The sequence below is a fragment of the Schistocerca piceifrons genome, chromosome 1 (assembly GCF_021461385.2).
Source record: "Schistocerca piceifrons isolate TAMUIC-IGC-003096 chromosome 1, iqSchPice1.1, whole genome shotgun sequence".
NCBI lineage: Eukaryota > Metazoa > Arthropoda > Insecta > Orthoptera > Acrididae > Schistocerca > Schistocerca piceifrons.
The window spans coordinates 646,376,563-646,393,932 of NC_060138.1; the positions used below are offsets into that span (position 1 = coordinate 646,376,563).

The 17,370-nt window shown below is 37.6% G+C and overlaps 1 protein-coding gene across 1 annotated transcript in view; it reads right to left on the reverse strand.

Annotated features, from left to right (window-relative positions):
* Positions 1–17,370, reverse strand: part of LOC124805126 (legumain-like) — a 165,625-nt gene that overhangs the window by 72,303 nt on the left and 75,952 nt on the right. The window contains exons 6-7 of the mRNA XM_047265586.1: positions 14,337–14,475; positions 13,099–13,168 (exon numbers count right to left, since the gene is read on the reverse strand). Coding sequence (XP_047121542.1) covers positions 13,099–13,168; positions 14,337–14,475 — 209 coding nt within the window. The remainder of the gene's footprint in view (positions 1–13,098; positions 13,169–14,336; positions 14,476–17,370) is intronic.

The window sequence follows — 17,370 nt, forward strand, 5'->3', positions numbered from 1 at the left end:
GGTCTTACAGGAAAATCCCCACTTCATCTCTACCTCAGACACACCGTGTCCCATTGCTCATGTGCCAACTATAACACCACATTCAAACTCACTTAAATCTTGACAACCTGCCATTGCAGCATCAGTAATGAATCTAACAACTGCACCAGACGCTTGTTGTCGTATATTGGCATTGCTGATGGCAGCGCCGTATTCTGTCTGTTTACATATCTCTGTAGTTGAATGCACCTGCCTATAAGTTTCTTAAGCACTTCAGTCTATTAACAACAGCAAAACATTAGGAGATGTCCCGAATGAATTTTTCCAAGTAGATTCACATTATGCACACAAAGCTTTGTTGGCTTTTACTCTTATGTACAACAGTAGCATCAGTAGCCACAATACAGGCGTACTGATTCACTATAAAGGATGTTCAAAAATTTAGTGCCCAAAATAACAGCGATGATGACAGAGACAAAAACAAATATATTTCATAAAGGAACCATGTGTCGGAAATGCATACTGTTGGAGTTCTGAGTATGCAGGAGGTTACTGTAAGTGATTAATAAGAAAACAGTTTTAAATGTTTTTCACTGCTTTATTGTTCCGATCACTATTACATTATAATACATGTTCAAAACGAGCACCATTAAGCTCAGCGCAGAGCCAATATTGACACAGCAGTGAGTTGTGTATTCGCTGTAAGATGCATTGTGTGTTCTGTACTTGTGTGGCTGCTGCACTAATTCTTGCAACCAATTAGGCCTCTGAGTCAACAGGGGTATAATACACCTCAGCCTCCATGCAGCCCCAGAGAAAGAAGTCTAAATGGGTGAGGTCCAGGCATCTTGCAGATCAATGTACAGGTCCTCCCTGGCCGAGCCACAAACTGCCAGAATTACTGGTTATTACTGCTTGAACTGGTTTTGCAATGTGCCCTGAGGTCTCATCACACTGAAACCGCATCATCATCCAGGTATCTAGTGGTATCCCCTCCAATAATGTCAGTAGGTGTATTTCCAAGAACACACTGTACTATACTGGCCACCAGAGTCGAGCAAGCAACATGTAAGGCCACAAGCAACATGTAAGGCCGCAAGCAACATGTAAGGCCCAAGTAAGTAGTTGCCTATTATACCGGCCCCCATGTTTACTGTAAAATGTTTCTTCTGACGTCGCACAACTTTAACACACGGGTTTTCATATGACCATACATGTGAATTTTGGCTATTGTAAATGCCTTCCTGAGTAAATTGAGCCTCATCTGTAAACGTAATTGTCCTGCAGGCATTAGTGCTACCCACTGTTTACTATCTCAATGTCAAAGAGCATGATATCACAACATGCTACAAATCTCAAACCAACATCTTGTGTAATAACATTAGACACAATGACTTTTATCTGCTCCACTTGTGTATTACCTACATATGCTCAGTGCTAATGCAATATAAATTTCCAGCTTATAGTTGCTTTACAAAATATATTTGTTTTGTCTCTTGTATCAACCCTGTCAGTCTGGGCACTGTGTTTTTGAACATTCTGTTTAGTGTCGTTATTTTGAGTTGATAACCAAATTCTCTCTCTCTCTCTCTCTCTCTCTCTCTCTCTCTCTCTCTCTCTCTCTCTCTCTCTCATGGCACTTACTTTTTTCCGAATTTTACCAGCAATCCCACTGGCACTGCTTTTAATAGAGACGATGTTTTTTACTACTCATGTTTGTCCAAGAGAATATGAGATTTATCCTTCAGGATTGTGGATTTATGTTTCCAGACTGTGGTTCGAATGCATAATACACAGAGGATATACTTTTGAAATTGCTGCTTCTTTTTTGCTCTCTTTTCTCTTTGGGCAGCCCTGTCAACCCGATCAGTCTATTACACAGCCTGGCACTGTTTTTCACAAGTCAGGGAGTGCTGGAAGAGAGTAATATCTTCTGGCTCAGATGGCTATACCTTGCAACTCCCTCTTGCCAGAGCTACAGTGAAAGCTGTAATGATCTGTGAGGGGAACAGGATCATACAATCAGCAACACAGCTCAAAGAGTGAAAGCAGCAGCCCTTTCTGCTGAACTTGGTACAAACAAAAGCTTCATTTTCAAGGAATACATCACCTTCTCCAGTGGCCATTAACTGACAGAAATCAATGAGACTTTGTATTGTAACTGTAGTGCTACCAGCAAGAAAAGTCAGAACAAATTTTAACAGCTTCATGTCAAAGGCAACCAGGAGCCACCATATTATCCTTCCCTAGTAAATGCAGATCTCTACAGAAAATCCGCAAGATGTATTGATGACTTCCTCCTAGGTAAAATATCCACTCCACTCATTTGATCTACAGGAGGGTAGCACCTGAAGGAAGAATAGCACTGAACATCCTGTTGACATCGAGGTCATTAGGGGCAGAACACAAGCTCGGGTTAAGGAAGTATGGGGAAGGAAATAAGCTGTGCCCTTTCATAGGAACCATTCCGGCATCTGCCTTAAGCAGTTTAGGGAAACCACAGAAAACAGTATCGCCCCAGATGAGCTGTCAGAGTGCAAGAATGTTAATTAGGATGGACATGCAGAATGCTAAGATGTTAAAAGAGTGTAGGAAAATAGAAAATTGGAAGGTAAAAATGGAAAGGAAATAATGGCAGGAGTAAGAATAATAATAGACAGGGAAACTGTCAACAAAGAAAAGAGTTGTCTGAAGCAAACAGAATAAATACTAATGGTGGAATTGAATGGATAGTTAGCAAATATTATGAACTTACAAGCAACATATGCAAATGATAGCGACACTGAGAAAGTACGTGATAATATTAATGAGCTAGTAAAATATGTCAAAGGAGATGAGAATTTAACTATAATGGGAGACCGGTAAGCAGTCATCTGTGAAGGCAGGAACAGACATTAGTGGTACAATTTGATCGCAGCAGACCAAGATACACTGCATCACAGTCACTGCAAGTACATTTTCCGAAAACTTGCTGAGATGGAAGTGTACCTGCAACACAACAAGTAGAAGAGAAAGTGTGCTGACCCCCAACACGTTAATACAGGTAGCACAGAACACGTGATGTGCCTGCGAACTATGAGCTGCACTGGCGGTTGAGACCTAAGCTGACGTGGTTCTGCCATGTCAGGAGGTATGTGTTGGTAGTGTTTGCACTTATTTTGCGATTTTGTTTACAGTGTTGTGAGTGAAAGTTGCTGAGATGAAGGCTTTAGTGATAAAGTGGCGTTAAGAGTTGTAGGTACTTCTTAGTATTTAAAGAAGAAGAAGAAGAAGAAGAAGAAATGCCTATGTGTTTTATTCCAGCATGCAGATCTGTCTACACAGAAAGTAAGGGTAAACTTTTTTTTTTTTTTTTTTTACCTCCAAAAAATGAAGTAGAGTTTTCCAAATGGGAGAGAGCAATACCTTGGAAAGACAGTGATCTGACTCACAATTGTTTTGTGTGAGATTCTCATTTTGGTGGCAAACTTTTCATAAAAGCAGACTCGTTTGTCATCTTTAGTAAACAAGTTAAAATTCCACGACAAATGTAGTCTCTAAAACCGGAAGTGGTTCCTCATTTCTTTCCCAATTCACTGAAATATTTATTGACAGTATTACACAACAGAAAATCACCAGTGAAACACCACAGGAGAGAAGCCGCTGCAAAGGAAATGTTGAATGAGAAGTTATGATGTCTCTCTATGTTTCTTCTGTCAAGGAAACTTTACACAGCAGAAAGGTACCAGATGCAGCAGTATTTTCATTGAAAAGAACATTAAAGTTAAGAAACTGGAAGTTGTGCAGTTAAGTAATAAATTACGAACACTGAATGTTGAAATATATTTTCTGTGAAAGCAGCTTTCAGACGAATACGACGCTTCAATCAAATCTAGATCATTCTAAACTCAGCAAGAAACAGAAAAACATTGTAGACACAATGATAATGAAATGCCAATTGAGAAACAATACAGGAATGTGACATGATAACAAGTTTCTTCTGGACAATGTGCTCTTAAAAATTATTTTGCCCAAAGGATTGTTTGAAGCATGGTTTGTTGCCACGTCCTTCTGAAACACATCTATGAAACATAGTAAAGGATCTCAAATGCTCATACGGAATCAATACACATGCCGTGGAAGCAATTAAAAATTATTTTCGGGAAAAATGAGATCAAAACAGACACTTAGGTGTGCTGGTTTTTGATGAAGTTAAGCTCCAAGAAGAACTGCATTTCAATACCACTTCATTCGAAGTTGATAGTTTTGTCAATTTAGGGAACTATACTCCAGAAGACTATAAGAATAAACTTGAAAATCACGCTCTGGTGTTTTTGTTAGATCCTCTACTGCATAACTGGATTTAACTTGCTGTTGTGTAAGCGTTGGCAAATCCAGATGACTTCGTCTCGCAGACACTGATTCAACTAATTATTCAGCTAGAGCAAGCCGAAACAAGAATTACTGTTCTTATGGCAGTCAACTGAATAAAAAGGTCTGGCAAGGTCTAGGAATTAGTGGCATAAGAAATAAAGTTACTTGCTCTGTATAAAATCCAGTTGACAAAACAAAAAGAATTTGGGATTTTCAGACGCTATTCATTTAATAAAATGTGTAAGGAATAATATTTGTGCTAAAGCAGAAGCACTTTTCAATGATGATATTGACTATAATTTAAATCAAAGAGTTTATGAACAAGATAATTAATTAAAAGTTTGCTACACGTTAACTTCCACCCACTTGGATCCGTCGTCATTTCAATGAATGAACATAAGATTAGCTCTGTAGTTAGTCGGTAGCCAATGGAATAAAATTCTTCAGGGAAACTGAAGCGGAAGGATTGAAAGGCAGTGAATGTACGGAATCATTCATGAGATGTATGACCAATTTAGAGGACACACTTAACTTCTCATTTCCTAAGGATGCTTTGTACAAACCTGCAGAGGCTCACAAAACATAAATGAAACAGAATAGCATTCTTCACTAAATGAAATGCTGGTCCTTCATGGGCATTAAACAAATCTGAAAGGAGCTGAAGTCTTCAAAAACTTCGTAGACTGCCCGGAAATTGTCTGAACTTGCAGACAACTGATGTCCACACACTTTTCATTTTTTTAGACAAATTTCTTGAATGAATCAGTTTGTGCACTACAACTGCCTTGGTAACATGCACTTCCATGAGTCACAGACAGAGCAGTTGACTTCTTGCAGCAGAACCAGTGAACTAGGAGAGTCAACACACTTTCTCTTCTACTTGCTATGCCTGCAGTATGTCAGGGAATCAAAGAAGATATCTACTAGATTATATTTTCGTAGTACAAGCTTTAAGAATCTAGTTCAGGACAGCAGGTTATTCAGACATTGGCATTATATTAGTCACAATTTAGTACTAATGAAATACCTGTTGAAATTAGAGAAGTTCAAGAGGAAGCAGCTGAAATGTTCAAACATATACAAGTTGAAGGAACTAAACTGTAATCTAATACAGCACAGTGCATGATTGATTGTACTGTTGTTTGTAATGGACATCCACAAGTTTAACTGCTCGTATGTAGACAATTGACTACTGTATGGCTTGACACAGCCTTTCCAGTTTCCTCCAGCTGCTTGTGTCATCTGCAGAAGATCAATACGAGGCATATTTTTTCACATTTTGTGTCTCATGACATCCGGTGAATGAATTATGTCATTTTGTAATTGCGTAGGCTTCCATGGCCAGAGTCAGTTGACATAAAAGTTTTCTGGGTATGGTACCATGTCACTGTATAAAACTACTGCTGGAGAAAACCAATATTTCGGCCACAGTTACAGGGGCCTTCTTCTGGGTCCACTGGCGTGTTCTAGTTATGCAGTGCCCCTTATATTTTGTTATTACTGTTTACTGCACATGCCACTACATCTTAATTTGAAAAAGATAGTTTATCTCATTGGTTTCTTAAGGAAGAAGGAGAGGGAACATTATTTTAATAGGTTACTGTGGTGGAGGGAGAGTGTAACCTCTGTTGGTTTTCTACAGCAGTAGTTTTATACAATGTGACATGGTACCATATCCAGGAAACTTTTACGTTGATGTCATTTTGGTGTATGTATATACCAAATTTTCATATTATAAGGTGAGATTTTTCCCCAAATTCGTCATTCGAAAAATACAAGGTCATCTTGTAACTACTGTTGCTGAGGTTAACATTTTTACACTGTTCAAGAGAGTATACAGGAGTCTTCTTAAATTTATAAAAGAAGCATTGGCTATTGAGATCATGTGTAGATTTACTTTAAAGAATTCGGAAAGACAGGAATGGGCAAACGAGACTAGTGTTTGAACACATTCTCAATTTACCAATATGCGAAAGCACTTGATACAGTAGCCACATTGCTCGAAAAATCACGTGACATCTGACCTGCATGGCACTACAGGGTGTATATGCGGACAAGGAAAAAAAATTCCCAGATTTCCCGGTTAAAAATACACTTTCTCCCAGGTGAAAACATACTTTTTCCCTGTTAACTGACACTATACTTTCTCTCGGAACTGTATAACTTATCATACCTTTAAATGGTTATGGTTTTATACATGGATGTAGAATTTCCTGGCGCTTTAGAAAACGAAACTTAGGGGAAAAAAGACATGTTTTGGAAATATCTTAGATGTACAGCAACGTGTACGCTGCACATTTTCTTATAACAAAAGTATAAATTCGAATTCTACCAAACACCGCATATTACTTTATGAAGCATTGAAATCGAGATTGCGATCTGCTTTTGTAAGCCAGTCATAGCTCACACTATGTGATCCTGTGAGCCGATGACAGTGGATATTCAGAGCTTAGGACACGTGATGTAGTCAGCCAATAGCAACATCACTGTTAAGTAGCGTGAACACACAAACAGGAAGTGTTAATGGTTTGAATTAATATACACAGAGTTGCTACTAGAAAAGCAAAGCTTTCACATATAATATTGGTTTCTAAGGTTAATACATTGCAAGAAAAGCTAAGCTTTCACATATAATATTGGTTTCTAAGGTTAATACATTGCAAGAAAAGCTAAGCTTCCACATATAATGTTGGTCTTTTATGCGTGTATTACACTTTAAGATACATCACACAAATGTGCCAGTAAAATTTCAATAATGACATAAATGTCTGATCTTCTGGGCTCACAATTCATGTAAATGGCTAGTCATCAAAGAGTTGATTTTTAAATCAGAGTCAAACGCGCTCTGATTTACGAAATTCATCGAACATTCTCGTTCATAGTTCAACTTGCATAAAAGGAAATTAACTTTGAAAGTAACACTTTTCAAACCATCATCTGCAATATTTTCCCGCGACCTGTTAGAAATAGGTTCGTTTCAGCAGTTGCCAGAGAGTGCCAGGTAACAGGCGCCACCACGCTTGCCCAGCTACGACGACGTAGTAGGCCCATATGTTCGTACGTGTTAATATGTAAAAGATCTTACAATCTTACAATATATCATAAAAGAAACAAGACATCAGAGGGTACTCCAAGAGCATCGGAATTTCGTGACCCATACTGAAATATGCACATTTAAAGTGCACATTTGTATGTCAAGATTCCAAGTGCAGTAGGCCTCAAACTGATATTAAGCTTTTCATTGAGGTTTTCGGGATGTAAAAGTTTCTTGGAGTGCCAGTATTGTATTTTGTTTGGTTCTTTATTATGGCATTTATGAAAACGTGCACTTGAAATGCAGTGAACAGTTGAACTAGCCAATGGTGTAGAATTAAACACTTCATTTCAAATATATTGACTGCCTCAGCAGAAAAGATTAATAAAAGAAAATTTCTTTCAAATCGACAAAAATAACTTTACTGTTCTGCAAAGGAATTAATGCTTGACTGTCAGAAAGATGGAAATAAAATAAAATCTGAAACTAATAACATATTTTAGCCTTCCATAATTATGTGAATGTATTTTAATTCACTTGATAGCTCCCGGCCATAGAAAACCATTTTGTTTTCATTTGACGTGAGAGCTGTAAATGAAGAGGAAACAGAGAAACCACTAAATGTAAAAACGGGTCACGTGGAGACTACCCACTTCCCCACTTTAAGTCAGACTGCTCTGCGCATCAGCCCCAGATCTATGATATTTCCGAACCGGAGCAAGACTGAATAGTGGTGCCCCCCCCCCCTCCCCCACCCCCCACCACATTTCTCGAGCATTTGGGATAGGACGACAAAATTTTTAAAAAATCGAATTTTCAAAAATACGTTCATTATGTAGCGCACATCTTTCTGAAAAGTCTGATGCATAAAACATATGTGGTCGAGGAAATGTAAGACGTTATTTGGTCTTAAGTGTAACAAAGTGCAGTGCCACGCCTCTTCCCTCAGCAGTCTTCTACCACACGTCACTGTATTTCGCTTTGTGGAATTGAAACGCGTATATTTTGTAATGGATGCCATCAAACTATATTCAGGACAGAGGAAATTAAAATGTCCTGTGGTGCCTCTCCTGCTCCCAGTCGGCCGGTTTGACACCCTGCCCCTCTTTCTTTTAAAAAAACAACTATTCTGAAAAGTTGCACTCTTTATTCCCTATTAGCTAACAGCTTGCTGCTTTGTGTGACAAAATTAAATATAGGATACATAAAACCAGTAAAGACAAGCAAGACAGCACAAATTTCTTCAATCCTTAGCTCCTAGAATTCTTTTTTCTTGATTCTTGCTACAGCTTTACATAGGGTGCTTTCGTTTCTGCGAAAGAATCTATTACTTCATCAAAGTTCGTTAAACATTTTGCTACATGAAAACTCGAAATGTCATTGTCTAATACTGAAAAAGCTGTTAATACAAATAGGACCCAAGATTGGTGTGGTTTCTCGATCTGATTACGTCTTTTTGTCACTGTCTGCTGTATAAAACAAAACAGGCCTTTCTAATACTGCATCTACTGTAACAAACACCAAATAAACGAGACTGTTTTGGCACAAATGATCATTTTTATAACACGGCAGAATATAATTCACAAAGTACCAATATCAAATGCCTATTAGGCCTACTGCAAGCAAAAAGCGTGACGTTAGGAAATAGTTTCACAATTCATTCATACACTCTAGTTTCTCAATCATGAGATCGAAAAGTAGTAGTACGAAATTATTATACAAATTTGGAATCATCATATTCTTCCATAATTTGTGTGATGTTCCCGTTTCTTCTCCTTCCGCGTTCTAACAAACAGTCTTGTCATCACTAATTCTGTAACTATTCCTGCCAATGTCAAAGCTTATTCGCCGGTTAACTTCACTAACTGCCAGAACCCTTGGTTTAATTATCCCGCGATTATTCTCCGGTAAGGCGTTGTTACATATTCGTTCAACGCGTTTTCAGCACTACTTCAGAATAGAACTTAAAGTGGCTGCTAGTTGGGGACTGCACAACTGGCCCTCATTAGTCAGTGACCTAGTCAAAAATTTTCTGTCAAAATTTCATTTTCTTGGATACCCCGAGAAGATAATACGTAATCTTTCTTATTTCTTATTCCTGTTAGTCATTTATTTTCACTCTGGTAGTCTGAATCTATGGATTTCACTAGTAATTACAACAACGCTGATCATTCGCAAACCCAATCAACCACATAATGAGACAGCGCTTGGCATTCATCTGTTTGGCTTTATTCCGCTCAGCTCATACAGCCCCTTTTGTCTGCAGGAAAGTTTGTTTCTAGATTCCCTTGACAGAGACAGCACATACTCTATGGAAGCATTCACAAATCAACTTATGATTCATTAAAAAATCAACTTAGAATGTGTTCAAAAATCGGCAGGGATGCGTTTCAAAGTCATATGAATAACCGATAGACCAACATGCGGTGGATGGTAGGCGCTTTGCAAAACATTTTTCCCGGTAGCATCTAGCTGCTTGCTGCGACTGCTTTCACAGCCAACAGCCACAATTCTGAAGCCAGAAGCGGTAGAAGGTACTACTCAACTGCGCATGAGTACGATCCCGCTCGTAAGTGTTGAAACGAATCTAATGTAAACAGTTGTGACGTCACACACATCGGAGGGTATTTGTTGTTACGAAGCTTTGCATAGTCTTCCTAAAGCCTTGACACATTTTGCTGTTGGCAGACACTTGTATGAGCACTGCTTTTTTGTTGTAGATGGCGCATTTCCTTTGCAATTTAAGTTTTATTTTCATTTTTCCTCTCGTTCATGTTTTATTGCTGCATTATTATTCTGCAGTAGCAGGATACAGTAATATCATTTGTTAGAGTATCGGTTCTTACCAGTCAAAATTACAGACATTTAACTGAAAACAAACACAATGAAAAATTCCCGGATTTTTTCCCGCATTTCCCAGGCCGTATACACCCTGCACTAATGAAAGGGATATGCGGGAGGCCATGAACTAGCCACTACAACAATCTATTTCTCTGTTTAAAATGTGGCAATTTTGTGAACAGGGAAGGAAACAGTACTACATTCTATCATCTTATAGTACAAACTCTTACTGTATTTGAATAGGTCTGTAATAAGAATTCTCGTACATGTATGGGTATCACGTACAAACTTATTGCTGCTTTTTAAGACAGGTAACACTCAAAAGCACAAATATAGTCCTTCATTAAACATTACTTGTTCAGGACCCGATAAATATTTTATTTTACTGTGAGAGACAGTAATGCTTTACTAAGTGGGTTATAAATAAGAAATTCACCCGCTGTTCGCATATTAGAATGCCGCGTAAAAACGTAACCAGCTTTTAATCAGCTTTAGAATATGATGATGAATTCAGATGAAACAAGAAGAAAAATTAATCCAGAAATGAATCATTTTGCACTAATTGTGGTCACAAAATAAATTACAGCCAGCAAGTCCCTTCATGGAGATAGTACGAACAGATATCAGTAGGTCATGGGATGAACAAAAATTCGAAAATTGGACTGAACCGTGATTGCACCCTTATTAGTTACTGTTTTAAATATGACTTGCACTGGTGAAGATACTGCAGTCTGTGTTTCACAGTTGCTCAAGCACAGCACTACGGAATGTTTGCAAGGATAACAGTGATACCAGTTTGGACGTCAAAATATCATTTTTTAATATAATTTAAATGGATGGATACAAAAAATCTACTAACCAAGAGGCATCTAGGGAACACACACATGCAAGAGGGTTTAACTTGTATGAGCTTTCGGAGCCAGTGGCTTCTCCTCCTGGCAGACAAGCTGAAGGGGAAGGAAGAGTGGTGAAAGAAAAGGACTGGAGAGGTTTAAGGAAAGGAGTGGAACACCAGCAATACACACAATTCTGCAAAATGAAAATGAATTGCTGGGAAAGTATAAGAAATTATATAAGATCTACAGTGTTTAAATTGGAGTTTGCCTGAATCTATTTTCATTCAGAATTGAACTGATTTTAAAACTGGACAAATATCCAACAACAGTATTCATTTCTGTTGAGGCAGAAAAAGTCTAGATAGTTGCCAGTGGCATACTTATGTGTTTTGTGCTGCAATGGTGTTGACAGGAACATATGGGAGTGAGTCAGCTGCTGGTTCTACACAGCCAATGAAAGAGCAGTGGGCAGATAATATGTAAGGAAGCAAGAGACATTGCAACATTCTGATTTCAGTCTAGTAGCGAAATCTGATATGTATTCAAATAAACACAGAAATTTAACATACTCTGAAGGAAAAGCTGTGACAGTAAATTTGACAGTTGTGCTATTAGGATGATAATTAAAAATAGTGATACCACAGACCACAGGATTAGTAAATGAAAAATGTGAAAAGAAAGCAGTCTGCAAATTAATGTAAATAATTTATTTTTGTTTATTTTTATTTCTCATTGTGTTATCAAAATGCAGACAATAAATAAATGGCATAAATTTAAAACAGGTATAACATTAACTTTTTACGTAGTAAAACAGTTTGTAATTTTGATTAGTCAAAATATGTAAAAATAATTTTTTCTCAGGGTGTCACTTGAAGAAAAAAGGGGGTGGTCTTAAATTAGAATAGTCTTATATTTAGGTAAGTACAGTACTTCCCTTGCTGAAAAACCTTTTCACCGTAAAATGACAAGGCATACCCTAAGCTTGAAATGTCCATTTAAAGCATGTCGCCAGAGTGAACAATGTACATGTGCCACATTCACAATTAGAAACAGAGCTTGCTCTACCAAATGGCACTGAAAATGCAGGCTTCCTTTATGAGATAGCTGAACAGAATGACTTCCTGTGGTCAAAGCGAGTATTCAGGAAAATGTTTACAATAAAGAAACGAAACAATGCATGAGAGTGAAGCTAAAATTTTTTTGACCATTTCCTTTGTCACAGCATATTACTGTGTGAATGTTTTTCATCTTTAACTGCAGCCTTATTCTATGACACGTTCCATAAAATTAATTAACTCACTATTTTTGCTCAGCCAGAGGCTACAAAAATGGGCAGCCCTCATGCAGTCTCCCAGTAGACGATGTGTACAAATATTCTGAGCAAGAAAGAAACAGTTGCAGACATGGGTGAACATTAGTGGGTCCTACTTTGAAGGCACTGAACACACAAGTATTCTGCAGGTACTCTAATTCGCAACTTCAATTTTGCTTTTCATTATGAAAGAGATATGTAATACAGTTATGTATAACTTTCTGTAGGCTGATTCTGTAAAGTATACTAAGAATATACTGTGACTAATGCTAATCTATTGACATTGATAGCTAACTGATTTTAGAGCATGCTATCAGCTATCTATGTACTGAAAAAGTAAAATCTATTTAATAAAAACATTAGCATTAACTGCAATTTACATCTTCATAATGATGCACAATGAAAAATGCATATGCAAATTTCAGTCTGGCTATGTCTTTCCTTTCAATGCAACGTAACTAAAGGTAATTGAGAACAAACAGGATACATCCTCTGCTTCTAACAATTCAGTGTCATTGAAAAGATTAGGCTTACTAATTATCCTTCTTCCATCTAAACTTGTGGAAAGATTCTACAAGCTACCACTCAATTAGCCAAATAGAACTGTTTCAAAATGTCAATATAATCTCTTCTGGCAGTAGTTATCTCACAGCATGTAGCGTACTTGTATCTATTTTTAAAACCACAAATTTAAAAGCAAAAATGAGTTTCACAGTCATGAACAGACCAATTTAAATACATACTGTTCTCGTTGTCAGGCAACAAGTGTTCAAACATTGATCCAGATTCACAAGCCTCTATATACACCACCATCTGTGAAAGATATTAAAATTTTATTAATACCCAATTACATTATTATTGCACACAAAGCTTGGAGACTAAAGCATGTAAGATTAAAAACTCAAATGGTTTTACAAAGATCTGCTTATTTTGAAAATACAAGACATTCAAATACAGGTAAGTTTTAGATTTATGGTACCTCCATACTCCTATAGGAGCATTATTCAATATGATTTATTAACACAGAAAATAGTCCATGAGCCTTTGTCAACTTGTATTTGCTAAGGTTGATTAGGTCAATTGCTGCTTTTCATATAATACAGTTTCACACCAGGAGAATTTCAATCATCTTCTGTTTCCTGTGTGAGAGAGCACTTCAAATGTTCATTGAACTATAAAGACATTTGAGTTCTAAGTAGAAGCTATAATTAACAAACTGAATTGCAGTATATAAATGTTGATAATCTGCAGCAACTTAAATAAGCCCATCTTCTTGATCAGTAAGATAAATTGGAGAAATGCATTCCAAGCAGTGTCATTGTCAAGGAAAACGATAAAATCCAAATGTATGCCTAACGTTAATCTTGAAGACTCAAGACACGGGCAAACAAAATGTTTACAGGCACAGAGCAGTAATTGTAGAATAAAGGCTTTCATAACCAGATACCATAGTTGCTGATGGGTCTTCTGGGCTGTATGGCTGTGGTTGAAGAAACTTTTCAGTTCCTGATGTTTCATCCATCACAGCTCTGGACAAAATGTCAGGTACGGTACCGAAAAGTTTCTTCAACTGTGGCCAAACAGTCGGAAGACAAATCAACAACAGAGCAGTGAGCAAAACAGAAAATAAATAAATTCAAACACAAAAAAGAAAAGAAAACTATCAAAGAATATAAGATACATATAAAGAGCCACTTAAAAAATGATGAGGGGAAAATGTTAACAATCTGTTCTACACAGTCAAAACAGAAAATTAGAATGTAATACCAAAACAAAAGCTTCTGAAAAATTTACAACGCCTTTTTTAACCCAGAAAAATTACATAGGTCAATAAACAAACATTTTAAAAATGGAATATTCTTTTATTTCTGATGCTTAACACTAAGTGTTAAAAAACACCATAAGAGGCACTGTTCCATTACCATTTGAATATTTGTGCTTAGTAACTAATAGAAGTTATGCTAATAAAGATACCACAAACCTTTGAAAATTTTTTATTGTCCACCAATTTCAAAAATGCTTTCTCAAGATCTTGAGCATACAGCTCCCCATTAGGGAAAACAAGGAATCCTACAGAACCATGGTCTGCAAAATTAACAAAAATGTGGTCATTTGGGCCACTGAAATAAAAACAAATACTTTAGTGCTGCTGCATGACATATCTGTTGAACAAACTTACTTCAACCAAAATGAAAGATATACATTAATGAATCTCAAAAGAACAGAAAATCCAAACTTGATAAAAAAGTATGAGTTATAAAATAAAAACTTTCACCGAAAAGACTTATGTTCCTTGGATTAAAAAAATATATTATTTCCAATAAAACAGTCTCAGTGGTTAAGTGCCAGTTTAAGGATCAAATGGTCTGGAATATTATCCCTGGCTAATCGTAAGATTTTTATCACTCACTTATCCCCTATTTCACCTGATAATATTTTTAACTGCTAAAGATACTGAGTTGTATTGTGGTTCAGAGTCCACGTTAAACCATAGGCCCCCTATGACTGGCTGGAAGGCCATAAGAACATATGCCACCTCCAAGAGTACCAGACATAATAAAGCACAGCAATGCTCAAACCAACATCTGCATTGGGGACAGCTTTATTTGCATGTAAACTCATCTTCCAGTTATGAATATTTGTCACAGAAGACTTCCTGTTCTAATTGCGTATTTTCATCAATCTGTAGTACAGGTTCTGTGTTTCTAGCATGACTCAATTGTCTTCCTTGTACGCATTTCATGCATAAGAGAACTGTCAACAGGAACCCTCCCATGAACATTTCGTTTCATACATTCCCAATCACATCGTTTTGGTTAACATTTTGCTCAGCAAAAGAGTATTAAGGTCACCAATCATATGTATGGGAGAAGTCGTCTCACAAAAATAAGCCCCCTTTAATATCAACTTGTCCAATGTAAATTAGCATTAATCATTGTATATTTTGGACTGTTATTACAGGGTATAAATGTTGTAGCATCGACAATTTTTGGAAATTAGTTCAGTCCAACATGAAAGAAGATCAACAAAACATCACAACAATCACAGATGAACAAGGGGAATTCAAATATAAACCATATGCTTTTACTGATGATTCTTACCAATACAAATGGAATGCCTTATTTTTCTATATAGTTCCTGTTAACAGAAACGCATTTTCTCACTCAGACAGCAACCAGAACCCCTTTTGGAAGAGCAAATTTTGGTGACACATTAATCAAGTGCACATGTACTATTCAACCATAGTGTCATCTTCAAAACCTTAGCCCCTAATGCGTTCTTCAGTGGGGAAATGTCTTGGAAAGTAAGGTGGGTATCCAAAAGGTTCCAGTTTAGCTTAGCAAGTTTTCCATGAGGTAGAGCTACTGTATGCAGCCAAGCATTGTTAATCAGGAGGAGGACACCGCAAATTGGTTGATGACATTATCTGCTGCGATAAGCAGTCTCTGCATCGTACAGCAGCTTGCAGTCCTATGTCCATCATCCATGCAAGTAGTCAATTAATGATACACCTTGTGAGTCCCAAAATATAGTTGTCAAAACTTTTCCTGCCAAAAGTTGAATCTTGGCGTCGATTGATGTCTTCCCCCCCCCCCCCCCCCCCCCCCCACGCCCCCCAACATTCCTCCACTCATTCTCTTGCTCTCTGGGGTAAAGTGATGGGCCCAAGTTTCATTACAGGTCACAATACGGTATAGAAAAGCCTCTCCTCCTTCAAAGAAATTCAGAAGTCATTGAATATGTCTTTCCACAGATCCCAATGTGCCTCTATGAGAAGGCATGAAATCCACCTTGTAATAATTTTTAATATCCAAATGTGTCTGTTAAAATGGTAAGGACCTTCCAACACATTCTCATCTGTGATACAATCCCAGCAATGCAGCAATTGCCTTCCACAAGCTCACGCATGGCTTTGGAATTGTCTTCATTGAAGCTGGTCCAGGAATGCCATTTAAGGCTTTGATTTTCCACTTTATCACAACAATATCAAAACTTCTGGGCCCAACTGGGTTTTATACAGAATAACATCACCAAACTGTGCTTGGAGCTTCAAAACATTACTCATTTTCTCGGTAATGACGTGTGAAATCGAAGTGATAATGCATTGTGCAACACACACTGGTATTCCCAGTTCACTCAGAGATATAGTTTCACTGGTGGCATCTTTGTGGTGTGGAGCCATGGCGAAAAAGAACTACTCCGCTACTTCAAACAGCTCGACTCCTTTTTCTAAATATTATTTGATCCCCCTTCAAATCCCAAGAGAGCTTTCTGCATGTTTACCTCTGTCACCTTGAGGCTATCATGCAGCTCACATTAAAAAACCCAAGGTGTAACAATATACTGTATCTGCGTAGACACCTGCTATCCCTTTCACACTGAACTCTACTTTACACACAGGTTAAGTATATGTGGAAAACATATCTGTTAAAGCAACAAGCGCATCTACACTTTTATTAATAACCTCTCTCTCTTAAGCTCTACTCTGTCACAGCCACGCCAACCACCTTACTGAGATGGGGGGGAGAATCATCCAGGCCGTCTACTCACCTCCCTCTCCTCCCCCCCCACCCCCCCTACTCCACCACACAGCAAAGTTCCCACACACAAAAAAAAACAAAACAGAAGTACGCCCTTGTAATCCAGCACCAAGCCTTACTGATTCCTTTGCAACATCCTTAGCATACCAGACGACACTAACAGATTACCATCCATATACCAAGATAGCTGTCCTGCATCTGATACACTATAAAACTTGCCCTATTCCTCCACCACTATCATGTGTGCATTTCAACCCTGCCATTTTTTTAAACATATAACATTAAAGACAACAGACATGGAAATGTCTGAATTTGGGACATCCTGTGCTTGCTCTCCAGCACATCCTCTCATTCACACTACCTGCCTGAACTCAAAATTTGGTCTATCCTGCACTCTATCATCCTCCGTATATGTCTGGCAGAACTTTTTGTGTTTAAAATACATACATTACTTAATAAATAATTTTTTCTTCC